Here is a 27500-nt window from a genome sequence, read left to right as displayed (position 1 = left end):
AATTCGTGAAGGTTATGTTATGAAAGTCATTTTGATATTACGAATTGGTTACCGTGTTATTTTTGTATATTGCACAACAAAATGCAGGGACCATGAAACAATTTTTCAAGCACAATTATGGGTGGCCCCAAGAAACATTCGAATAAGGACTGAGTACAACTGTCAGTCCACTATCGAAAACATAGGTCCTTTTCACGGACCGACGGTTAATGTCAACTAGCACAACTGCTCTTGGTTGTATTTTTATCTCGAAAACAGCCTGTAAAGGTCGCAGAGAACATGAGAGTACTTTAGTCTCTCCTGTTGAAAACAACATTCCCCTCCCAAAACAGTTCATTCAGATGAGCTGTATCACGTTTTTAGGTTGGCCCAGGGATGGGGTGAAGATACTGCTGTTGAATGAAAGGCAGAAACTGGAGAAAATACAAACTGGAGGAGTTGGACATCTAGCTGGGAAAAGAAACTTGCTGATGTCTGAGCAAAACAGGAGGGCTGAAAAAAAGACCGATCACTGAAAAAATCAGGCTTTTTCAAACCAAAGCAGGTACTGAACGAGTATCAGAGAGATGTACTCACACTGTATCCTAACAATTCATTCTCTGTACCAGGGCCGTTCCTAGACATTTTGGGGCCCAGGGAGCACAGTCCCATTTGGGGCCCCTCTTATGGGGTGGGAGGCGAGAGAAGCGAGAAAAAGCAGCCGGGGGGTTCCGGGGAGGGGGGACATTTTTAGAATATGAGCAATTGTGGGATCATTTTACAGGCACTTGTAAGTGCAAATTTCAGAAATTTAGCAATGGTTAAATTTCGCATTTTGGCACACCCCTCACTTTGGGGCCGGGGGGGGGGTTTCAAACAGCTCCCTCCCCGCCCTCCAATCGCCCGCCCCCTCCACAGGAACGCCACTGGCTTGTACACGTATGCATAACAATTTACAAAGACAAAAGTGATTGCAGCATCATCACCGAGTGACTATCACTTCACAGTAGATTTTCGAGGAAATTATCCGTCAGCCAAAGTTCCTATTTATCTCCGAATTAGGTAACAACCTTGATGTAAAAAGCATGGAAGGCAGCGTTGTGTGTTACGTTACAGGTGTTATTTAAATGTCAGCGTAAAGCGATGTAGGACAGAGTGACACTGACCCAATATCGGGCTGGTTCCTACATCGAAGGAGTTTTTTCACGAGCCGCCTACATATTTTAAGAGAATAGAAGATGACGTGATTGACATGGAAGGTTACCAACGGCAAAGGGAAAAATCCTTCGAGGTATATTATCAGGGTTTTGACCTACATGGGAAGAGAGTTTATGAAATTGTAATGCTTACGAGCCGTACAAGAGCCGAGTGTTATTGCTCCTGGGGATATATAGGTAAATATAAGCTGCTGAAACATGTAACTCAGATATTGTATGAGGGATTTTCATGCGCAAGGTGCCCAGTTCATTCAATAAGTTATCACTCTTGTGCTTTAAAGAAGAAGAAGAAGAAGAAGAAGAAGAAGAAGAAGAAGAAGAAGAAGAAGAAGAAGAAGAAGAAGAAGAAGAAGAAGAAGAAGAAGAAGATTCAAATTAAGGAAGAAGAATGAGGGATAAAGAAAGGGTAAGAGATGCTGTTTCGAAGTTACTGAAAACGAATTAAAGAATAAAAGGAATTTCCGTCTTGGACAAGTCACCACAGATCAACAATCACGAGTTGAGAAAACACTTGGGAATCAGAGTGGAGTATTATTATTGTCTTTTTCACAGTGGGAATCAATTACTCTTAGGGGAACACCTGTGAACATCTTTCAAACTTGATTTGCTGGTAATACAACCACGGAGAAGCCTACATCTGCAAACAACTGTTCTATTTTTAAGATTATCGGTGTCAGTGACCCCCGATAGTTGCAGCGCCAGGTAACCTACAATCAATCAATCAATCAGCTTACCTTAAAGTTGGGATTCTCTGTCTTATTCTCATATACTAGAAGAGCTGCTTCCCTTGGAAGTGAATCATCACCTAAAGTTATAGGCCTATTAATCCTGTTTAACAATTCCTTGCGCTGATATTAAGTACTTTGTCATGCCATTCTCAAATGAAGACCATAAGTAATTTAGAACTAGTTTTGTTGAAATCCATACAATACACAAAGGTGAAAGCCTTCTCTTATTTCACCCCAATAATCTAGGTATCGACTATTCTACATTTTTTAAACCGGTCTTTGTTATTTTGGCGTCAGTTTTTTCCTACGATTTTTGTTATTTTTGGGTCAAAAATTTCCTACGGTTTTTGTTATTTTGGCGTCAGAGCTTTCCTATGATTTTTGTTATTTTGGTATCAAATTTTTCCTATGAATTTTGTTATTTTAGTGTCAGTGTTTTCCTACGATTTTTCCTGTTTTTGACCACGAGCTTCAACTTTCCACAAACATTTTAGACTAACGACGAATAACAGAAGAGATACGTGGTATGCATAGGAATCCTTTGTAATTTTCCGATATGTCTTTGCTGCCAGTTAAACTGGCATTACGTCATCGGGAGCTTTTGACATTTCGACCAACGCATGAGCTGTTTCCATCTAGATTCACACTTTCCATCTACAACTTCACATGGCTAAGCTTTATAGTTAAATTTTATAGACGGAAACTGTAGCATCTAGTTGTTTTTGACAAAACTTGAATTATTAGAAACACGAGTAGGCGCCTGTCTTGAGAATGGATGCGAAGGGGGGGGGGGGCGGTGGTTGGGGTAGCGGTGGGCCGGACTACCTAGCGCACCTTTTCCGTCGACAACATTTCGCCCCGTGGAATTCGTTGCAACCAGACCGCTCGGTTTTAGAATATCGACGAATTCTCTGTCACGATGGCAATCTCAACTGAAGTTTATACTTTCCGTTTCTGCACTGTAACGAAATCAAAATGCTACTTTAGATTCCTTTTAGGCCTTTCTCTAGCTATGTAATTCTTCTGTGATGTTCTTAATTTTGAAATAAATACAGTAATTGCGGTGACAAGAAGACGGACGGTCCTTAAGCAGAAAATGCTTACGTACATATAGACGAAAGGAAAAAAAGTTAAATAAAAGCATTTCACTTGCTGTGAAAGGTTTTCTCGAGCGTTATAATTCCTCTGTAATGTTCTCAACTTTGAAATAAATACTGTAGTTACGCTGACAGAAAATAACACGCGGTCCTTAAACAGAAAATGCTGACGTGCATATGGACGCACACGAAAAGAATTAGATAAAAACAATTCACTTACTATGAAAGAACGGGAGTTGCGAGTATCCAAGACACTCCGCATATCGCGAAGTCAATTAAAACACCGCCTAATGAGGCGATACTTTTTCACGGCATAGTCGTCATGGCGATGACCACGACAGAGCACCTGGTTCAAATCCAACCGTGAAAGTGAACTCGTACACGGAGCATGGAAAAGAAGTCGTCCCTCCAGCGTGTGCATACGGGACTGGGCATTGAAAAAATGCGGCGTTGTCAGCGTGTACAGAGATCGGGCATGGAACGGTCGTGCGTGAAAAAGGGGGGAAACGACCTCTCCCTTCAGCGTGTCCCCTCAGACTGTTTCGTGGTCGATATGAAACGACAAACGGACTCGCTGGGCCAGCTCAACCTGCTACCGTAGACCTCTCTCTCTCTCTCTCTCTCTCTCTCTCTCTCTCTCTCTCTCTCTCTCTCTCTCTCTCTCTCTCTATGGAACACCGACCGCTTCCTTCCCCTCTCTTGAGCATTCTTGGCCCCCTCTCCCTTTCCTTACCCCTCCCTCCCCTACCTTGGACCCTTATTTCGGCACCCATTTCTAACTCTTTCTTCCCGTGGTGCATAATTTCAACACCCCTCTCTCTCTCTCTCTCTCTCTCTCTCTCTCTTTTTCCTGGTCTTCACAACTTCACCTTCCTCTCCAGGTCTCTCTCTCTCTCTCTCTCTCTCTCTCTCTCTCTCTCTATCTCTCTCTCTCCCCCTTGGTCTTCACGGCTTTACCTTTCTCTCTCTCTTTCTCCAGGTCTTCATGACTGCATCTGTCTCGTCTCTCTCTCTCTCTCTCTCTCTCTCTCTCTCTCTCTCTCTCTCTCTCTCTCTCTCTCCCTTGGTCTTCACGGCTTCACCTTTCTCTCTCTCTTTCTCCAGGTCTTCATGACTGCATCTCTCTCTCTCTCTCTCCATAATCCGCGTTCGGTCTCACCTCCCAGCCCCACGCCGTGTTTCCGAGTGGTGCCTCCCATTTTAATGTCATGGTTGCAGGTGCAAAGTCTTCCCCTACACACACACACACACACAGACATCGATCTCCCCGAAATGAATTCGATCAAAACCAAATTACAGGACGTCCATTCTTCGGGATTTTTAGGTGTTAATATGCATATAGATACATATATAGTAACACATTTCATATGCAACTAGCTAAAAATGCTACTAAAATGCTATGGAATAATTAAGGACGTAGACAGGAAAAGTATAGTAAATTACGAACAAAACTTTGAAAAATAAGAAGGCAATACATAACACAGAGTTATTGTTATTATTATTATTCATTCTACGACGAAATTCATGTACGGCTAACTAAAAACGCTATTAAAATGTTATGAAAACGGTGACAGGAGAAGCATAGTAAATAACGAACAAAACCCTTAAAAATATCAAGACAACAGATAACAAAATAAAAAAATTAAGTTCCCATCTTCACGAAATCGTGTATTTTCATCTCACGGTCCATCTTGCTACAGCATCCGTCAATATCAGCGAGGCATGACAACAAAACTACTGTAACAGTGTGCAGTGTCACCTTGTAGTAGTAGTAACGAAAGAAATACTCCTTTGCAACAGCTCCTCCCTGTCCGCTATTACGGTTGCGTGCATACATGTCATAGTAGTACTATGGACCCTTCTCACCTGTCCCCTTCCTTCCCACTCCCCTCCCCCTCCATTCGTTCTTCTCCACCCATCCATAGCCACAACATCCAGTTCCCCCTAACTGGGGGACTGATTATAGGTGGAGGGGGTGGGGGGAAACACGCGATCATTTCCATACACAGAGTCACGCACAAAACGTTCGTCAGTCACTAACCCCCTTTCGTTAGTCCAAAGATGCGTTAGTTCTTATGCATACGAATAAAGTGTGGTTGATGAATGCAATGAAACACCCTATTTTTCTATTTTTTTTTGTGGGAGGGGTGGGGGGGTTCCTACGTGTAAAAAAATTAATTTTTTTAGGTATATTTTTTTACTATAGGAAAATCTAAGAGTTTCGAATGAAGGAAGGTGCAATTCTTTCATGTTTAGATTTTAAGTGCATGGAGAATGCATGGCTTTTGTAAAGCCACCCCCACCGCCCCCCCAAGAAAATAAATGGTTTTAAGTTATGGGTAAACGTAATGACACAGTTGTATCATGCACATACGTGCGTGCATGTGTTTTAAACGTGCGAAGACGGACGAAACGATTATGGGATAAAATAAGGAAGGCGCTTACCACCCCTCCTAATATGAGGATGTTCATTGGGATAAGAGTGTGTTTACACAAGTGGTTTGTAAATAAAAACTCATTTATGTGTATATACATTCATTTACCTGTCTATCGATCTAATTATCTATTTATCTATGTACATGAACTTGTGTATATTATTACTGTGTATTCAATATATTTCTTAATCAACAAATGCATGACAGACGTACATATATATATATATATATATATATATATATATATATATATATATATATATATATATATATATATATATATATATATATATATATATATATAAAAAGGCCCATAAAACACTATTTAAACGCTGCAACCATATATTTCAGGCACCTGCTTCCGTGCCGCTGTTCACTGGTAGAATATGGACAGATGAAATGTTACAAGGGTATATATACAAAGCATATATAGGTGTGGCATTAAGTCTCCAGTGAACAGGGGCACAGAAGCAGGTGCCCGAAATATATGGTTGCAACGTTTAAATAGTGTTTTATGGGCCTTTTTATATTCATATTACACTGTGGTATTACAGGAAAAGACATTCATATATATATATATATATATATATATATATATATATATATATATATATATATATATATATATATGTATATATATCAGCATATCAATTCAATGCATCAATAAACTGAATGAATTCTTTCCCCACCAGATATGCAGCGTTCTGCTGAGGCGGGTCATCCCAGATGTTTCCAGGTTTGCCCTGGGGACCCGAGTCATCTAATAACTACGATCTTGCAGCAGTTTCTTCTTTCTCTTTGTTTGTTTGTTTACTTTGTTTATTTGTGCGTTCGCTCGCTTCTGTTTTTAATTCATTTTTGACGAGAGAGTTGGCATTTGGTGCGACTGCTTCAAATACGCCTTGTTTGTTGTGGGAATTTGCGGCGTTTGTTTAATGCGCCGAGAATGTTTGGCGTGCTGGTATACGTGTTTTTATAATTTCTCTCTCTCGCTCTCTCTCTCTCTCTCTCTATATATATATATTGTATATATATACTGTAATATATATATATATATATATATATATATATATATATATATATATATATAATATATATAACGAGAGAGAGAGAGAGAGAGAGAGAGAGAGAGAGAGAGAGAGAGAGAGAGAGAGAGAGAGAGAGAGAGAGAGCCTAAACTAATTATATAATACTATAATCTTGTAAACCTATTTCTTGGTTTAAAAACACACACACACACACACACATATATATATATATATATACATATATATATATATATATATATATATATATATATATATATATGCTATATAGTTATACATACATGTATGCATATATATATATATATATATATATATATATATATATATATATATATATATATATATATATATATATATATATATATGTATATATATAAAACGAGAGAGAGAGAGAGAGAGAGAGAGAGAGAGAGAGAGAGAGAGAGAGAGAGAGAGAGAGAGAGAGCCTAAACTACTCATATAATACTATAATCTTGTACACCTATTTCTTGGTTTGGAAACATTACCACTTAACACTAAGTTCCCATACCAAACTCTTAAGTTGAATGAACGGAACATTAACGATTCCCAAGATATTTCCCTCGCGTGTCTAACAACCGAGAAACAATTGTAATGATTCTCAAGTTAAAAAAAAAATAATGAAAACGTGGCATGTCGAGTCTGTAGGCGAGCACATACCACCGATATCGTCTGGGACACAAAACGCCAATACTTACAGGAAGATTCCTACTTCAGAACACCCTACAGGTGAAATTCAGTTAGTCACGTGTGCAAATGGGAGACTTTTAAAACACTTTTGATAATGGTATTGATTTCTGTCCAACTTCGTAGCTAATGCATTGGGAGGAAATGTAACGTGCGATTATATTTATTCATTGTAGTTTCGGTTAAGTTTGTGGTTGAAAATTTTAATTCTGGAATGGAAATGAGAACAGAAATTGTACACTAGAATATAAGAATTATGTGTGTATATATATATACATATATATACACATACATATAGGTATGTATGTATGTACACACACAAATATATATATATATATATATATACCTATATATATGTGTGTATATATATATATATATATATATATATATATATATATATATATATATATATATATATATATATATATATATATATATATACATATACACATACACACATAATTCTTTTATTCCAGTGTACAATTTCTGTTCTCATTTCCATTCCAGAATAATATATATATATATATATATATATATATATATATATATATATATATATATATATATATATATATATATATATCAATCTGCAGCGACATACGGACGCCATCGGATATGTACATAAATAAAAAAAATTCACAATGACGTACGATTATTGACCTGTAATGCATTCTGACCTTGGCGTAAATAATTAATTTCGAATACCACGCGCTCCTTGCAATCATACCCTTGTTCAAAGTGATAGTTTTTCGACGAGGTCTGAGAGTTATGGTGGTATAGATTTAAATGCACAAAAAAAAAAAAAAAAACCGCAGCTTTCCATAATGGAAGCTATTCCCGAGTTCTCATAAATTCCATCACGTCAGGTGAGCTGATTTTAAAACTGGACGTTTATAACAGCTTTAAGCTGAAGTTAGGCTAGACACAAATACCAGCTTTATTCGTCACTGCTGCACGGCACAAAACTATTCCAGTAGGCAGCAGCAGTGGCGTCGCTATGGGGGCGCCCGGGGTGGGCCGGGGACCCCCAGTTGAAATTCCCTTTGTAGCTGAACTTCAAACCAATGGTGGTCCAAAGCAGAATTATAGTTATAGGTTTGAACATAAATGACATGTTTGTTCACGATATTTTGATCCAACTTGATGTTATCAACTTCTGCATGAAGTGACTGAAACTAAAGTTACAGTTTTGACTAAGTGCAATGCAATTTGCTGCTGTTGCTTAAGAGTTACTTTCCAGGGAGAGGAGATGAAGAAGAGGGAACGGGATAGGGTGGAATTTTGAAGAGATTTTGGAGGGCCATAAGTCTTTTGTGTTATTGATGATATGCACTATTTTGATATATTTACATGACAGGGATATTATACTACAGTTGAAAATTAGAACTTGATCATAGAAATTAGGCTGGTGTTGAATATAAGGGTGTGAGGAAATTTACAATACAGTATTTGATACATTTGCATATAGTAAGAGTTGAACATTAATTGAAAACTGAGCTCTATAATTTCAAATACAGGTTTACTAATTACTAATACTATTATTTTCCTTCATTCACATGGACATATACACTCGAGAATATTACATTTTACTAATTACAGAACTCTTACATTAGTTTTGTGTAATTTTCTTTGGACCCCCCAAAAATTATCTTGGCCCCACCTAAGCCCCCAAGCTAATGGAATGCCAGCTATGCCAATGAGTAGGCGTGAAGCACAGATACAAATTCTCTTTACTAAACGGCTAAACGGTACTGAGGCACGGATATACGTTTTCTCTACTGTATATGGAACCGAAGCACAGAAATACGTTTTCTCTATATGGAACCGAAGCACAGAAATACGTTTTCTATATACGATGATATCTATGCGGGCTGCTCTTCTACACAAAAAAAGAAACGGTTTTATGTGACTTATTTTTCCAGCCCACTTCCGCTCGCGTAACGGACTTAACGACCGATGATTCTTCTTCCTTTCTTCTTCTTCCTTCCTTTTGATGTCCGTTCAAGTGGTCGTCTTGTCACTCTTTGCGGTTTGGGGAAACAACGCCAATATTACGTTTACAAAACGACGTCAAGTTTCGCGGTTTTTGTAGATTGGTGTATGGGGTTAAAATGAATGACAGGGTGCGGCAAAAAATATTGATTGAGAGGTCACGGGCGCTCAAGGTGATTCCATATGAAAATCTGCACGTTTTAATAAAAGCAGTGACGGAAATTATTACTGATCAAAATGCGCCATCATTAGCCAGGGATGGATTACTTTTGTGTGATTTTTACTTATTTTTGTTTTAACTTATTACTTTTTGGTGATCTCCAAGTAGGCCTACTCCTTACAAATTTTTCTTATTTTTGTTTTAACTTATTACCTTTTGAGTGATTTCCAAGTAGGCCTACTCCTTACAAATTTTTCTTATTTTTGTTTTAACTTATTGCTTTTGTATTATCTCCAAGTAGGCCTACTCCTTACAAATTTTTATTATTTTTGTGTTAACTTATTTTGTGTGATCTCCAACTAGGCCTTCTCCTTACAATATTTTTTTGTTGTTGTTTTAACTTCAACAGAGAAACTGTGGAAATCCATTATACTTTTAATTCACAAATGAGCATTGAATTTTTGGTTACCGAGAGGAACTATTCGAGACTGGAGTAAAGAGCCTATTTTGCGAAATATTTCTGTTTGTTAATAAATAGAAATTGCGTATTATTTTTCTTTGAAGCGTCACAAGGAAAAGCTAGGAATGGAGTATGAACTGGGTATGAGTCTAACATTCATTATATCGAATTTACTCTGTTTTTCCCCCCTAAACTATTCATTATATACTCCTGTTTTGTAAACATTAGTGACTTGCCTCCATGCCTAACTAATGAACATGCAAATGTGGGAAAAGCAAGATCATCAGTTGTAACACGTGTGTGTACAAACAAGTGTTCACATTTGCACACCTGATCTGTGATTCATGGAAGCGTAAAACGTAATATATATATATATATATATATATATATATATATATATATATATATATATATATATATATATATATGTGTGTGTGTGCGTGTGTGTGTGTGTATTACGCTTCCCTCATCCCAACTCTCTCTCTCTCTCTCTCTCTCTCTCTCTCTCTCTCTCTCTCTTTCTGACCCCCTCGACTTAGAAACCACAGTGTCTGAGTCACGAATAAGTGATTCACTGCTTCGTTGGCATCCCGCATTCTCTCTCTCTCTCTCTCTCTCTCTCTCTCTCTCTCTCTCTCTCTCATTTCCTTCCGTGTCATCAACGCAGGTAGAGAGCGATCAGTCGGTATAATCTGCGTGAAATTGGGGGGGGGATGCGTTGGTTGCGTGCGCGTGTGCGAGGTTGTAAACAGATGTATACTACCTAGGCTTCTTGGTTAATATACTGTATTGCGGTATTACCAAGAACTATTGTTTTTATTACCAAAATAAAGGAGCCTGTTTTTATGTATAACTAGCTACCCAACCCGGCGCTGCCCGGGAAAACTCTGAATTACAACCGATAAACTCTCTCTATCTCTCCTCCCAGCAACCCCTCTACTCTCTCTCTCACCTCCTCTCCCTCTCAGTCGCCCTTTGTTGTTAAGATAGTTGCTTCAGTTACATTGCCTAGCATTTTTGACATTTTATATTTCACCCCTCTTCACCCCTACTTCCTATCAGGGCTGAACTTGGACTCAAAGGGCATTGGGAGTGTCACTATTCATGTCAGCAACCTCGAAAACTATGGATCAGACACTATCTGTCGTTTTCGGTTATTTTTACATGTCAATGCGTTTCAGAGTTTATGTGGAACATACACAAACACACACACACGTACATACTTACATCCATTTTTATATATATAGATAAACTGAATTTCAAGGATGTAATATATTTATTGATCTTCTAACGTTGAACTATTAAAAAAAAATTATGCCATGCATTAGAAATTATTATGTTAATACATCTTTCTGAACAAATTAAAGAAATAATCCAGATTAGTATTTTTCCTCTGACGATGTTAACCTACAGTAGTACAGTAGTATTATTAAATAATATGCAAAATAAAAAGTTCATAAATTATTATTAGAATTTTTCACAACGTATAATGGCCAAGCACGGGGAACCAATTATGTTAACAAATCTTCATGAATAAATTAACGAAACAATACACAGAAGTATTTTTCGCCCTTCTGAACCTAGTGCCGTAACACCGTTAGATTAATTCGTATAACCCAAAGTTCATAAAATATCACTTGAATTTTTCGCAATAGATAATGGCCAAGCACAGGAAACTAATTATGTTAACAAACCTTTCTGAATAAATTAAAGAAACAATAATAAGTAATATATTTCCCCAGTTGATGTAAGCGTAGTATAGCATCATCGCTACATTAATTCATATAATCAAAAGTTCATACAATATCATTTTAATTTTTCACAGCTAACTAATCATATTAACTAATCTTTATAAATAAATTAATGAAGCAATCAATTTAGTATTTTCCCCCTTGCTGATACAAGGCTTGTATAGTATTATCGCTGCACTAATCCACATAATCAAAATTTCATAAAATGCTACTTCAGTTTTATCAAAATAAAAGCGAAAATCTTGTATAATATCGTCGCTTTATAAATTCATATAATCAAAAGTTCAGAAGATACTACTTCAGTTTATCAAAATAAAAGTGAAAATGACTGCGCCTATGGAATTCACCTTTTAAAATCAGGGCGCACACAAGAAACATGGCCCAGATCTTTCACAATAAAAAAAAAAAAAAACTGAGCACGATTTCTTTTCCATATTTGGTGTCACTGTGACCTCCGATTTCAGGCCACGAAGAATCGCACCCAATCTATAGACGTTGCATCCGCACACGCAGAATCTCGTCTTGAGCGACGTGACTATCGGTAAGAGCTAGTGTTTGTTGCCCGGATTGCGTCAACCTTGAGTATAAAGTCGTGTTGAGGCGGTGGACGGCAGGTGTTGTTGCTCTGTGCTTTGATAACGAAGTTCCCTCTGCTGTGATGGGTGAGTAATGTTTCTCTCTCTCTCTCTCTCTCTCTCTCTCTCTCTCTCTCTCTCGTTAATGACAATAGGTCGTTTTGAAGCGCACCATTTCTTTTTCAGATTAGTAAAGCATGCGGCTCCTGTCAAGCAAGTCTTTCGTCAAATAAAATGACACATTGACTGAAATTCTCTCTCTCTCTCTCTCTCTCTCTCATTAGTCACAAAGGTAGTTTTGACGCGTACCATTTCTTTTTCTAATTCGTAAAGTTTACACATTCTGTCAAACAAGTCTTTAGTTCAATGAAATGACACAGACTGAAATCTCTCTCTCTCTCTCTCTCTCTCTCTCTCTCTCTCTCTCTCTCTCTCTCTCGTTATTGGCCCATGTAGTTTTGAAGCCAGATAAATGGTATCAAAACATTCAGCCGTATCAAAATTTCTCTCTCTCTCTCTTGATCTTATCTATTCTATATTTACTGTCTATTCGAGTTTACTTTTCGTCTAAACTTAAAGAACAGAATGAAGAACCTAAAAGACACAGAGACACCGACGAGACGACAGACGAAAAGAAAAGAAACGAGCTGAAAAATGAGGACTGCTAGAATCGTGACTTCCTGGGCCAGGTAGACATTGGAAGAAGAAGAAGAAAAAAAAGCCGAGGATCCAAAAGGTCAACAATGCTTCTTCTTCTTTCTTTTCGGGCTGAAGAACATCTGTGTTTGCTATCAGTTGTCTACGCTGCTTTGTGCGAATAAGAGGGAAGAGAGGGAGGGAAAAAGAGGAGAAACTGACAGGTGAAATAAGTGAGAAAGGAAGAAAGGAAGAAACGTCAAAGAGGTGGTGGGAGGAGGGAGAAAGAGCCGGGAGGAATGAATGAAGGGAGTCTTTTATAAGCAACAGTGTGGGAGGAAGGAGAGTAGAAAAGAGGAAGAAGGAATTAAGGTAAACGGAAGAAGGGAAGATGAAAACAATAAAGAACTTTAAGGTGACGTTTCCTACTGAGCTCAAAAAAGAAGGAAAAAGGATTCAGATGAACAACGAAATCGCGAGGAAGGAGAGTAGAAAAGAGGAAAAAGGAATTAAGGTAATCGAAGAAGGGAAGATGAAAACAATAAAGAACTTTAAGGTGACGTTTCCTACTGAGCTCAAAAAAGAAGAAGGAAAAAGGATTCAGATGAACAACGTAATCGCGAGGAAGGACAATAGAAAAGAGGAGAAAGGAATTGAACTAAACCGAGAAAGGAAGATGAAAACAACATAGAGAAATTCAAGGTGATGTTTCCTTCTGAGCTAAGAAAAAAAAAAAGAGATTCAGTTGAACAACGAAATGGTGAGGAAGGACAACAGAAAAGAGGTCAAATGAATTAAACGAAGAAGGGAAGGGAAGAAGGGAAGATAAAAACCATAAAGAGAAATTCAAGGTGATGCTTCCTACTGAGCTTAAAAAAAAAAAAAAATTCAGACGAGCACCGAAATCGTGGACTCCGTTCCGTGCTTATGGGGAGAGAGAGTGTGAACTCCAGTTCCGATATATGGATATGAGGAACAAGGACGTCTAACCAGTTGTGACTCATCGTTAATAATGATCATGCTTTAACGAGAGACGAATACTTTTTTTCACTCGTTCCGTCGCGCTTGGCTGATAGGACGATGGTTATAGCCGTCTATGGGCTGCTACTACTACTACTACAAATGATGATAATAATTAATAATATGAAAACAAACGCACCATCACAGGCTGATAGGACGAGGGTTATAGCTGTCTATAGACTGCTGCTACTACCAAGGTCGCTACTACTACTAATAGTACTACTACTGCTACTACTACTACTAATAATAATAATATAAAAACAAATGTAACATCACAGGCCGACAGGGATGAGGGTTATAGCTGTCTAAGCTACTACTAACAATACTACTACTACTACTACTCATAATAATAATAATAATAATAATTATTATTATTATTATAATAATAGGAAAGCAAACGCACTATCACACTGATTTAACTTATAAGCGGAAAAAGGCTGTCAGTGGCAACTGAAACAAGTGGGGTTGCCCTGTGTCTAATTCTCTGAGAGAGCTTCAGTTTTTCCTCTTTCCTGTCTCATGCACTGACACCAGTATTCACCAGACAACAGTCTCTTGTCTATGCTATCTTCAGAAAGAATACAGTCGTTCTCTCTGTTACTTAGCCAGATAACTTTGTTGCCTCATTATTGAAAAGAAAATTCTAGTCTCTCTATATATTTTACTCAGTTGGACAATTGGTTTTATTCCATCCCATCCTTAAAAAATGACCCTGGAGTCTCCCCATACTTCATTCAAATGGACAACTGGCTTTATTCTACCCTATCCTTTAGAATACTCTTAGTCTCCCCTTATCACTCAACAGGATAACTGGCTATATTCTGTCCCGTTCCTTGAAATAATCTAGGCCCCTCTTACCAATGAGTAAAGTGGACAACTGGCTTCATTCTATCCTTCCCTTAAAAAGAGCCTTAGTCTCCTCCAAACATCTCTTAGTTGGAAAACTAGCTTCAGTTTACCCAATCCCCAAGAAAAAAAAAAAAACACTGCGCCACTCACCTTGTGGACTGCAAGTACTTTTCTTCCATCTTGAGGGCTGCCTGGTGGGCGGAGGATGAGTAGGCCTTGTAGGATGAACTTTGTTCTGTGGTATAGGATTGGGTCAAGTCGTCTGTCAAGGGAGTGTGTTGCCATCTGCGCGATGTGGGCTGCGCGTGGGGACATCGATGCCGCCTGTAATTACAAACAGGAAAAAAAATAATTAGAAAGTAATTAGACAGGATTAGTTTGAATGAGTTCAATCGATTAGATAATCAGTTGATTGCTTGATTTGCTGTCTTGTGTATAATTAGTACAGTTTGACTTTAGAAGAGTGGTTTGAATTTGAAAGGGTATATGTGTATAACATACACACACACACACACACATATATATATATATATATATATATATATATATATATATATATATATATATATATATATATATATATATATATATATATATATATATATATACACACACACGTCTGAAGGCGTATCTATTGGTGAATTACTGTGAATGTTTGAAAATTCTAAAAATATTTCATTCGAAACTGCAAATATCGTAAGTTACAAATAATAATAATAATAATAATAATAATAATAATAATAATAATAATAATAATAATAATTATTATTATTATTATTATTATTAGTATTATTATGATTAAAGCTTATATTTGCCCAGATCGTTTTAAAAAAAATCAGATACATACTGAGCACAAAATACATTAATATACAATCAAATTCTGAAAATGACAAGAGATATTTATACCTAAGTATCACGTTATGTCCTTGAAAGCCAATATAACACACATAAGAAAATACATCGGGAAAAATACAAGATAACGAAAAAAAAAAAAAAAAAATTCATACGAAGAGAAACCTACAACGTAGACCTTGAATCACAGAGAAAGGGGACTCAGGTAGACTTTAGGATCATAAACCTGTAGACTACATGTAGCCCCTTCGACGTGCCCCGCGTGGGCAGGTACAGAAGGTTACAGAGTGGGCGGGATGATATGTCGCTGGTGGGATTTGGCCAGGTACAGGCATGGCCGTCTGTAATATTTTTATCATAATTCCCATGGGGGTGGCCATGCTTGAACCCAATGATCCAGAGAGAATATTACTGATATATTTTTTAAAATTTTAAGTTAATTTGATCTTTTAAAATGTGGCAAGATGCGTTTAATTGGTCAGATAAACGAATAACCGTCTGATATATTTAATCCAGATATGAGATATTTCAGATTATTATTATTATTATTATTATTATTATTATTATTATTATTATTATTATTATTATTCTATCTCATAGTCTCCTTACATTTTCTCTCTGATTTGGATGAAACTTGGTGAGAAGGCACCTCACGGTTTAGTGACTATTTTCTCCAAATATTTATGACCTTAACCTATTTCACAAGGTCACAGGTCAATTTAAAGAACGAATCTAAAGCTGTTTTTCATCTTTAGTCGCTAGTCAGGCAAGATGCAAAAATCCCCTTTAGTAATCCCTTATAATCCCTAATCCTAACCATAATCTCTGTCATTTCTTAACCATATCTACTTTTCCTTTAAAAAAAAAAATGTAGTTTTTGATGCTTCATCGTGCTGGCCTTGTACCAGCACGGGCCCTTGCTTCTAGGGCAGCGTGTGGGAAGAGAGGTCAATCAGAAACGCTGATTTTTATCAGCCACCTGCGAAGGTTAATTGGTTCTGTCTGTACGAGGCTAAAAGGAGTTACATCCGTTGGTTTAATGTGCGAATGTTTACCTGTGATTGTAATCACTTTCACTCTTTAAAAGGCGAACAGGTGATGTAGTTATAAAAGGTTCGGCCCTCTTTCCTAATTGTTGGCCATGAAAAAAAAGGTGGGCAATACTTTTTACTCATTTATTTGCTCTATTTATAGAGTCATTCATTTATAAATTCTCTCTTTCATAACTGATATAATCTTTTGTATTTATAGGTATATTTTTTGATGAATCGTATGCATTATACTCTTTATTAAATTAGTTATTTATGAATAAGTTTACTTGTTCATCAAATAATTTCTTCATTGCACATTCATTCATTCCCCTGGAGCATTGCATCTATCAACTATAACTGGGTAGTAAAAAAATTAATATAGTCAGGATTCTTCAAGAACAGATTTTCCTTATAGGCGTGCAACTGCTGTAGCTTAAAATATTCCCAGAATACTGAATTATTTTTGCAGATATGAGTTAAATCCCAAGCATGAGAAATAACGTATATAAAAAAATCGTATTTTTGTTGTTCTTGTAGTTTGGTCAAGAAAGTCAAACCTCGATTAACGTGGAGGGGGAACAAGGGGAAAAAGAAAACATAACGAAAATTGAAGATAAATTCATCACAGGTTCAACTCGATCTGTGAAAAAATTCACGACAGACTTCCCTATTCAAGTTCGCTTCCCCCACACCAGGATCAGCTAATTGCAAGGACCTCGCGAATCAATTGACGAAATTGAGACTTTTATAACGCAAAGGTTTTCCTGACGACCTCGTTCCCCAAAAGCATCGTTCCTCTCTGTCGTGCGACAAAACGACCTCCGGAAGTTGATCGAAGCTAATTGCGGTCGTAACGAATCCGACAATGGCTATAGAAAACGGGATGCACCGTGACACGCCTCCTAGATGAAAAGAAAACGGAAAGAGTTATCGGAGTGAATGTCACTCCCTTTGTTGCGAAGGTTATCGTAAATTTCCTTTGCCTTTACTCGACTATCGAGTTATTGCGACTAAAGGGATTTGTTTAGCCTTTGTTTGTTTCGTTGCGCAGGCGCTAAAATGACTGAGACGTCGGTACTGACCGGTGAACGCGGCATTCGCACAATTTTTCGTCCATATAGCGCATATCGAACTGCAGAATCTAAAGGCTGGATATATATATATATATATATATATATATATATATATATATATATATATATATATATATATATATATATATATATATATATATGCGTGTGTGTGTGTGTGTGTGTGTGTAGTAACAAAATGGACAGGATAAAAAATGAAAGAATGAGAGGAACTACTAAAGTCGTAGAACTATCAAAGATGGCCCAAGAAAGAAGACTACAGTGGTATGGCCATGTGAAGAGAAGGGATGAGACATATGTAGGTAGGAGAGTGATGCAGATGGAGGTGACTCCTGGTGGGAGAGCGAGAGGAAGACCGAAGCGAAGGTGGATGGACGTAGTTAGAGAAGACTTGAGAGAAACAATAATTGTCAGAGGACGATCTGTTTGACCGAGCCAGGTGGAGGAAAGCCGTCAGAAACATCGACCCCAAATACAAGTGGGAAAAGATGCAGAGAAAGAAGAAGATACGTATATAATATATATATTATCTATATATTCATATTCTGTATATATATATATATATATATATATATATATATATATATATATATATATGTGTGTGTATTATGTATATATGTATAATTATATCTATCTATATGTGTACATATGTGTACACATGTGTAAGTATATATATAATATATATATATATATATATATATATATATATCAAGGTCACAAGATATTTAAGGCAATATCAGGTCATGGCATCAAGACACGCATATGACCGGAATTCCTTCAGTACAATACTGTCAACTTATTTTAGACTAATTTCACGAATGGCAAGTAGATAAACAACTAAAAGCAAGCCTACCACTACTTACGCCCTTCTCATACAGTTAATCAGAGCAAATAAGGGCATTTGTTTAATCTGTCACACACCCTTCATAAACAACCGTGACGAGTCATCGGAAATAATCGCGAATGAAAGGTCTTGATTTTTATTAGAGCGCTTTCATTCCGTTCCACGTCAAGTTAGTTAATTACAGAGGTGTGATGACAGAGAGATGTATTTATACCACTGCCATGGGTTATTGTTACTATTATTCTTATTATTATTATTACTGAACTCAACACAAGATCATTTGTGCAATAGAAAATATCTACCTCACGTTAATATTATTATTATTATGACAATCAGCATGGAATCATGTGCAATAGAAATAAGCCTCTATCTCACATTATTATTATTATTATGAAGTCAGCCTAAAAAGTACATCAGAATGAAAGAAAGCTTCAATTCAAAAGATTGGTGATATGAAGAAAAGACAGAGGCAGGACACTTTCAGTGGAATAAACGGGAATAGCAGCCGAGAGCTAAATAATAATAATCAGATTAACGAACACATAAACATACACAAATAACTAATACACTAATAAACACCAATTAAAAAAAGAAATCCATGAAAAAAGCAAGTTGATCTCTCGATGCTTGAAATGTTTTCTATAACTTTATTTATAAAGGGGTACCTTGATGTCTTGTTGACATTATGGTGCCCTGAGTCTCTAACATTAAATTCTTCAAGATGTCACGTAATTATTCTTTTTAATTTTTAGTCAAAAGCAAGTGATAGGCAGAAAAATTGATTTTGATAATTGTTTCATGTAGCTAAACCACAATAAATTACGGAGTAATAATAACAATACTTCTGTAGTTTTAAGTTTTTGGTTAAAAGCAGGTGATAAGCAAAAAAAAAAAAAAAATCCCAATAAAAATTTGTAAAAAAAGGTTAAAAATTACAATAAACGAGGTCACGGCACAATAAAATTTATTATTATTATTATTATCATTATTATTATTATTGTTGTTGTTGTTACCATTATTATTATTATTATTATTATTATTATTATTGTACATAGGTGTGAAGCTTCAAATGAACATATCCCAGGAACATCCTATATCCTTCTGCCTTCATTGCAGCCAAACAAACGAAGGTGGCTTCAAGGTCCAAACAATTAACCTGCTATTTTTTTTTTCAGGCACCTTTATGGCCCTAACACCAACAAAATACAAACCGGCTTACATCGTTAAAAATCGTTTTGCCTTCGGCGAAAATTGCAGCTCCAAGCAAGATCTGGTATCGTTAGGACTTTCATTGTGCAATGACTGTTAAGTGTAAAGAACAATGAAGGTGTCTTGTTTTATTTCTATTTTGAGAAATCTTAGGCTACCTTGATGAAGACTTGGAGCTGGTTTAAGTTTTGATGTGACTGTTTCGCACTGACGTATATTTTTAGAATATATATATATATATATATATATATATATATATATATATATATATATATATATATATATACAGTATATATATATATATATATCTTAAGTACATATCTATATATATCAATATATCTTAAAATATATAATAATACATATATATGCATACATATATGTATATATACATTATACATACATATACACACACATATATATATATATATATATATATATATATATAAATATATATACATACACATACATACATACAAACATATATTACTGTATATGTATATATATATATATATATATATATATATATATATATATATATATATATACACACACACACAAAATCGCTGCTGGTATATACATTTAGAATTCTAACCGCCCACTTAATCACAGATTTAATCACACCATAGCAGGACATGTACAGGCGTTGCCTAATTCGACCGGGCCAATTAGCAACAACCCCACATGTACAAAATTCTCTCACGGCGACTTCATCCTTGTAAAATGAAAAAAAAAAAATCAAGCAATGAAAAGTCTCCATTTCTATTTATAAAACCCTAAACGGTTTAGTTTGCTTAGAAATCTCAACATTACGTTGTCATATTTCTGAAGACTTTGCCTTCGGCCACCCAAGGCCCTTCGGCCGTGACCAATATGTTAAGTCCGAGACATTATTACGACTTTGAGAGGAAGTAAGTGGGAGAGGGGTGGCGGTTTGGGATGTGGGGTGGGGTGGGAAGGGGGAGAGAGAGAGAGGAACTACAGATTAAGTAGAACAAACGCATAAATTTGCTGGAAAGTTAAATTAGCCTGGCTGAGGAACATGGGGTGTCAGCGCTGGCACAAAGACCCCAAAAAGTGGTAAAGGGGTGGGAAGTGGGGAAGGATAGGAACTGCAGATTATGTAGAACAAAAGCATAAACTTACTGGAAAGTTCAGAGAACTGAGGAACAAGGGGTGTCAGTGCTAGCAAAATGCCCTCCAAAAATAGTGATAATGGTTGTACAAGAATTGTAAATAGCTAAGTTGGTGGTACTGACAGTTTAGTATCTTCCTTTTTCTTCTGTCTTCTAATAATGGCAGGGGTGTCCGTGCTGGCACAAGGCCCCCTAAAAAGTGATGACGGGTATTCAAGAATTGTAAATAACTATACAAGGCTCCCTAAAAAGTGATAATGGGTATTCAAGAACTGTAAAGTACTATAAGTTGGTAGTACAGTCAGTTTTTTTTTTTGTTATCCTGTCTCTTCTATCTTCCAAAACTGGCAATAGTAATTCCAATAACTGCAACAAACGTAGATCCACGGATCGACTGAAAAGTAAAAAAGACGTCACAAAAACCACTTATGGTATTCAACGACGTAAATCCGAAAAAAAGTTTCAGAACGCGGATCATCACCGCCTCTGGGAGAGCACGCCACACACACAGCCCCGTCTTATGAACGACCCCCTTCTTGTCTTCCTTCCGAGATCTGATTTGAAAGACAATGGAGGCTTATCAAAGGGCAAAAACGGCGCGTGTGTACGATTTACTGACCGATATAAGTCCTTTAAGCACGCGGGAGCGTTCCGAATATTGTTGCGGCTGCGAAACAAAGGGTAGTTTCGTGCTTGGCTAACCTGCGCGTACATCCGGGTTGCGTTCAGGCACATATTAAAGGGATACTGTTTCCGTTTGTCATTTGGGTGCATGAGTAACGCTTTTTGCAAAAAAAATTAATTTGCATAGGGAGGACGTTAAGTGATCCGGAAGGTGACTAATTTTGTGGGAATGTTTTTTTTAAGTAAATGATACCCTAATAATATATAAAACGCCCAAATTCTCATAAAACCGTAAAAAAATATTTACAAAGAGATGGCGGCTGCCCATAGCTAAACATCAACGCCACAATACAAAATTCTGCATGGTAGAAAATTGTGGGATTACATACGTTAATAACCATTCTATTTACAAAGATAAATCAGAAATCCCTTTCTCTGAAAACCACATTCTTAAGAATGACTGAGAATGCTTGAAACCTAGAACTGGAAACCATTCTTAACACGAACATTGTCATACGTGACAAACTTTCCTTGTTTCACTAACCTTGGATCGATCATTAAAAAGAGGCCTACAAAAATGTGAAATCCCTTATAATTTCTCTTTACAGAAGGTCAAAAGACTTACCAATATATTTAAAAACAAAGTCTGGAGTGAATTGCCGACTTTCTCTCAATAGGTTTTAAGACTGAAGGAGAAACAAAATGACATCTAGAAAATGCATTTGATTTATATTTAGAAAGAACAAGCTTTTTGCTCAAAATGGTAACTTTCATCGGTTTTCTTGTTTTTACAAAAACACTCAGAATCTATTTGATCATTAGACCTACCCACATTGCTCTATATCTTATTGCCAAGCTTCAGGGACACTGCATTACAAACAGACTGTGTAATGAAGTTCTATAAAATATTCTTCTAAATAAATCCTCTCATCTGTAAATTACACTCTTAAAGAATTCTTGAAGATGAAGGGCACAATTTTTCGCTGTATATATCCCATACAAGTCTCTAGTGTCATTCTTTACAAACAAAAGTCGAGAAGTGCTCCAGACCTGTATACTGTAGGTGAGACGTGAAAAACTGGTTATTTCTTTCTCTCTCTCGTCGTGTAAATCATTCCAAAGTCTATACTGAAAAGCAATTCACGTTTTGCGTTGCTGATACAACGCAACGGAAACTGCTAATGAGCTTTTTTCAATCTCACACAGCGTTCCCAACGTCTCGTACTTGCATGCATGACCCTCAGAATCGTTCTCGCTCTCTCTCAGCAGCACAGGCAGGTGATTTATTTATCACTTTTTCCTATAACTTGTCTTTCTCTCTGCTGGCAGATTTCCTTTGGAGCCCTCTTGTGTTTATAGACTGATGACTCTGTCCATAAGGGTTTTAAGCTAAAGATTTACAGAAACATAAAAGAAGGAGAGAAAGAATGAAAGCAACCGCTGAATAGCATTCTATCAAACAGCCTACAGAAAAGGATTTCGTCGTCATACCTTCGCAATAAGACGACTTCGCAAACCTCGTGGGAGAATCAGGATGGTAGTTATAAAAAAATGTTGGAAATTACTAAATCACCCCTCCCATGGAAGTCTAGTCATTTGCCAAGGAAATAGGAGAAGGCCCTCTGTCACCTGGGTTTTAATAATTGGTCATTTTTCAGCCATTTCGTGATGCGTGCTTGGTCCACTCCACAAGTGCCAGGATGAAGTAGGCAATTATCTTCTATCTAGAGTTTTCTGAGAGAATGAGATTGTAGTGAACGTTTTAGGTGAGAAAATTTTAATAAAGTTCTTTATTATTTTTACATATTAAATTAAAGACTTGCTGTCGCAGTTTGTGATATCGTGTGAATCATTCAGGCTGTGTCGTCAGTAGATGAATTTAACTCCCTTCTTTTGAGACTTCCATTTTACTGCAATGGCATTTTCTACTCATATTCATTTACATTACATAAAGATATATTGATTTCATCTTTAGTTGTAAAAATTACTCCAAAAAATGCTGTATAATAAGTGTTTGTTTTTTATTATTATTAATCTTACTGTATTTAATAGCTGTAGTTATCAAAAGCAGATGCAAGGCGCACAAATCCGCAGTAATGCTTTACCAGTAATGTTCCTTCAACGTTGTTATTAAATCAGGAGGCTGGCTGAGAGCACGCCACAACATCCTGCTTATTGTAATGCACCGAACGCTGCCTTCACCAAATTTGTGATATTTCTAACTTTAGTATTCAGTGCTGGACTCCAGGTTACGGCTGGACAGTTAGGTTTAGATTAAACCCGCCTTACACCAACATAAGCCCTTGCTCAAAGACAGCCCTTAAGTTGCTAAAAGGGAATTTAGAAGCCTGGTGTGGAACTGTGGGTCTCTGGATTAACCTCCAACCAAGACCGTCAATCTGCTGCGCTTTGTCTCTGAAAACACCAGAGCTTGCTTCTTCTTCAATTAATAAGCAGGTGTCGCATCTAAGCACTGCTCATGCCTGCCTGACGTGAATAAATGCCCACCGTCCTCGAATAAGCCTGGGCTATCTGTTTTATCTTTATTTTACAGCGCTTATAGGCCTAAGCTAACTGCTTATCTCATCTTGGGCCCGTATTTGTCTAAGCCATGAATATCTGATTGCTTGTTTGGACAGTGGGCAGTGCTTTTTTTCGTATAAGTTTATGGCCTCGACCTGAAGGTTATCAGCAAATGCGAATGAGTTCCACGCAGACATCCTTATAGGTCGAAACTTCTTGCCGTATAAGCAAAAACCGGTGTTTCTTCCTACCCGTGGGCTCAACATTGTTCGGACGACTGAATGATTGAGGGAATCAACAGAGATGTTTATCTCGTTATGGACACGCAGCCATTGGTTATCTCTCTTTCTTTCTAGTCTTGTGACCATTTGTCTGTTTTCTTAATCGAGGCTCCCATCAAAAAGATACCACAAAAGTCTAGAATCAATCTCTCCACAAATAGGTTTAGGCCGAACAATTCGCAAGGGCAACTGTTTCGGCGACCACAGGCGAGTTTCGACGGAGAAGTCCCTTTAAAAGACGCAGGTGGGTTATTCCACTTGTGGTTGGAGGCATTGCGGGGTATTGTGAGCTGCGGTGGTGGGTACAGTGGGCGGCAGCAGAGCAAGGGCACACTAGCGACTGTGGGGGAAATAGTGGTCAGAGGAACAGGTTATTGGGGTTAGCGATACTCCCTCCACATCCCAGCCCCTCCACCACCCTTCCACCCTACTATTTCCCTCCTCTTTTTTTCTGAGCTAAGACTCGGCGTCACCTTACACCTGATTGCTTAATCTGTTCTGCTGATTAATTATGGATGAATTTCGAATCACCAACGCACAGAGGAAGCTGTCTCCTTTCGCTGTCATGAAATGAAGGTTGTTGAGGTAACACGTGCATTGCAATGTCTCTCTTAACTGCAGTTAATACCTACATTATTCCCAGCCTTTCTTTGCTCTTGCAACCCGTAAAAGGGACCTCAGGATAATGGTTTTATTAACATCAATTCGATCCTTCTTTGGGGACAAACATCCTACAAGACTGGACACCTAAGAATTACATGCGGCAAGCAACAAGGTGCTTGCACGAAAATGTCTGTGTGCCCAAGGTTGACAACAGAGTGGGAGGAGGAAGGATATTTAGAGGAGACAAGAGGGAGAGGGGTTGAAAGAGGAGGAGGAGGAGGAGTAGGCGGAGGTGATCTGATGATTGCTTTAGATTAAGCTGGCGATATGCCAGCACAGGCCTTTGCCCTTAGGGTGAACAGTAAATGCGTTTAATATTAAAAAACATAAGAAGCCTGATGTAGGCCTCTAGGTCATCCATTCAATTGGGAAGACACTTTACGCCTACCGGACTCGGGAGACCATTTTCTGCCTCCAGACTCTCTTCTGATCCATTTATACTTCCAAAATCTCCCTCTCTCTCTCTCTCTCTCTCTCCAGAAGTCAAAATACCCTAAAATGCGGGAATTTTTGTGAAATCCAATTTCTTGCAATCGTGTCTCTCTTGCGCCTAATAAGCATGAATGCCTTGCTCAGCCGTCGTTCATTGAGGCCCCTATACAGCCACCCACGCTACTTATGCTACATTTGAGGAGGTCGACCTCTGGGTTAAGTCACCCACTTGCACGCCGAGAGAGAGAGAGAGAGAGAGAGAGAGAGAGAGAGAGAGAGAGAGCCATTTGTGTTTTTTGAGTCCTGAGAAGTTCCCCTTTCCTGCTATCTCGATGGCAAACTCGTTTGACAGCCCACTCGGGGCGACACGCCACTCGGCCCATGTTAGATCCCGAGTCCATTTAAATGGGAGAACCTTGACACACCAAGTAAAGGCACAGGTCGAAAAAAAGAGAAAGAAATTCAACCTTTGGTCGATGTTTGTGTGCGCAGTCTACACCCATTTCAGTAGTGCAAGAGAACGAAGCTTAATTAATGGCGTTAGAATTTTTACTGAAAGATTATTTTGTGGAATTTGAACGTGCATCTCGAATTTTGATGTTAATAATGTATTTTAATTTTCTCAAGTATCTGGACTTCACACAGCTGAACGCTTTAAAAGAAATGGCAGGCGGCCAATGGTTTTTAAAATCCACCAATGGAAGCCACTCCTTACGTTACCACAAATCTTGTGTATAAATAAATAATTCATTTGCCTCCGCAACTCCTACGCTTCACTAAGCTGAACAATAAAGACTTTATAAATGACAATCTTTTACAAAAATCTTTTTATATATATATATATATATATATATATATATATATATATATATATATATATATATATATATATAATCTTCCTCAATAAATGCAAAATCAGTGGTCTCAATAACCTTGTTGAGTGTGCCTGGAGCCAGTCCTAGCGCCCTGCAACAAGAAGCCTTAGAGGACAGACAGCAGAGAGGAGGTAATTACGTCAGAAGGTTTGTGGTGTTATTATCCTTCGTTGAGTCTTGTTAAGCAATTGAGAGAGAGAGAGAGAGAGAGAGAGAGAGAGAGAGAGAGAGAGAGAGAGAGAGAGAGAGAGGATTATTGTAAATGAACATATAAAAGAGAAGAAAACGAATATTTGGGTGAAGAAGAAAGAAACTGTTGAAAAGTAATTTCAGTGGTTCAGCTTGTCACGAAAAAGAGAGAGAGAGAGAGAGAGAGAGAGAGAGAGAGAGAGAGAGAGAGAGAGAGAGAGAGAGAAGCATCAAAACTGAAAACAACAGAAGCCAATGTAAGCCCACTGTAGAAGCACAATTCACCAAAGAATCGAAGAAAACAAGTGAATAAAAAACGCTGTTTGAGAATTGCTACAAGAATTATTTTTTTCTTTTAATTAGATGTGAGATACCATTAAGTCGCATCGAAAGCAGATACTTTACCTACACTCAGCCGCAGTAACCTACATTTCCATCTAGACGCAAAGGGGAGCCATCTGTCTTCGGCTTCATGTTTACACATTACTTAGCGGTTTCGCTCTTGAACTTCCACCATCTGCAATGACTATTTTCTCGTTCGGTCATTGTCTCTGCCTGAAAGCAATTTTGGGGACTGCTTCCAGCTATCATGAAGCATATACGTAAGGCGTTGCCCCGAGGTATGATTGAGTATATTCGTTCACGTTGCTCCGAGCTACTGAACGTTATTATTGCCAGGATTATTACATTGTTCACGCAGAGCGTTGCTTTAGGTTATAGGTCTAGAGACAAATACTGTGTGCTTTCTCTTATCTACTTCTTTTTGTTTGTTCATTTTTGCCATGATCACTACTATATTTTCCATTAGCTACTAGATGTTTTAGGCAGGTTTACTTGGGGTAATAAATGATATTAGTGCTAATAACTGACAATGGATTATAGTTAATGAAATAAGATTGAGAATTTTTAGATGATCTAAAAATGGGTCTCAGTACTATTGATAACAGTATACCTTAAAATTCGGAACTTCGGAAAAAAATCGTTATGGATGTATATGTGTACAGTATGTATGTATGTTTGTATGAAGTATTTCTCCAAGAATTGGACTAAAAATTTCCCTACTGCCAGCAATGCCACCATGTGAGAGTGAATGACTGAGAAAC

The 27500-nt window shown here is 37.4% G+C and overlaps 1 protein-coding gene across 6 annotated transcripts in view; it reads right to left on the bottom strand.

Moving 5' to 3' along the window:
- Positions 1–27500, bottom strand: part of LOC136847153 (uncharacterized) — a 176018-nt gene that overhangs the window by 31420 nt on the left and 117098 nt on the right. For all 6 annotated transcript variants that reach the window (XM_067118553.1, XM_067118552.1, XM_067118550.1 and 3 more), the window contains exon 3: positions 14801–14974. In XM_067118553.1, coding sequence (XP_066974654.1) covers positions 14801–14974 — 174 coding nt within the window. The remainder of the gene's footprint in view (positions 1–14800; positions 14975–27500) is intronic.

The sequence above is a fragment of the Macrobrachium rosenbergii genome, chromosome 16 (genome assembly GCF_040412425.1).
Source record: "Macrobrachium rosenbergii isolate ZJJX-2024 chromosome 16, ASM4041242v1, whole genome shotgun sequence".
Lineage (NCBI taxonomy): Eukaryota > Metazoa > Arthropoda > Malacostraca > Decapoda > Palaemonidae > Macrobrachium > Macrobrachium rosenbergii.
The sequence above is the reverse complement of the archived record's forward strand: the minus strand, read 5'-3'. Positions and strand labels throughout refer to the sequence as shown.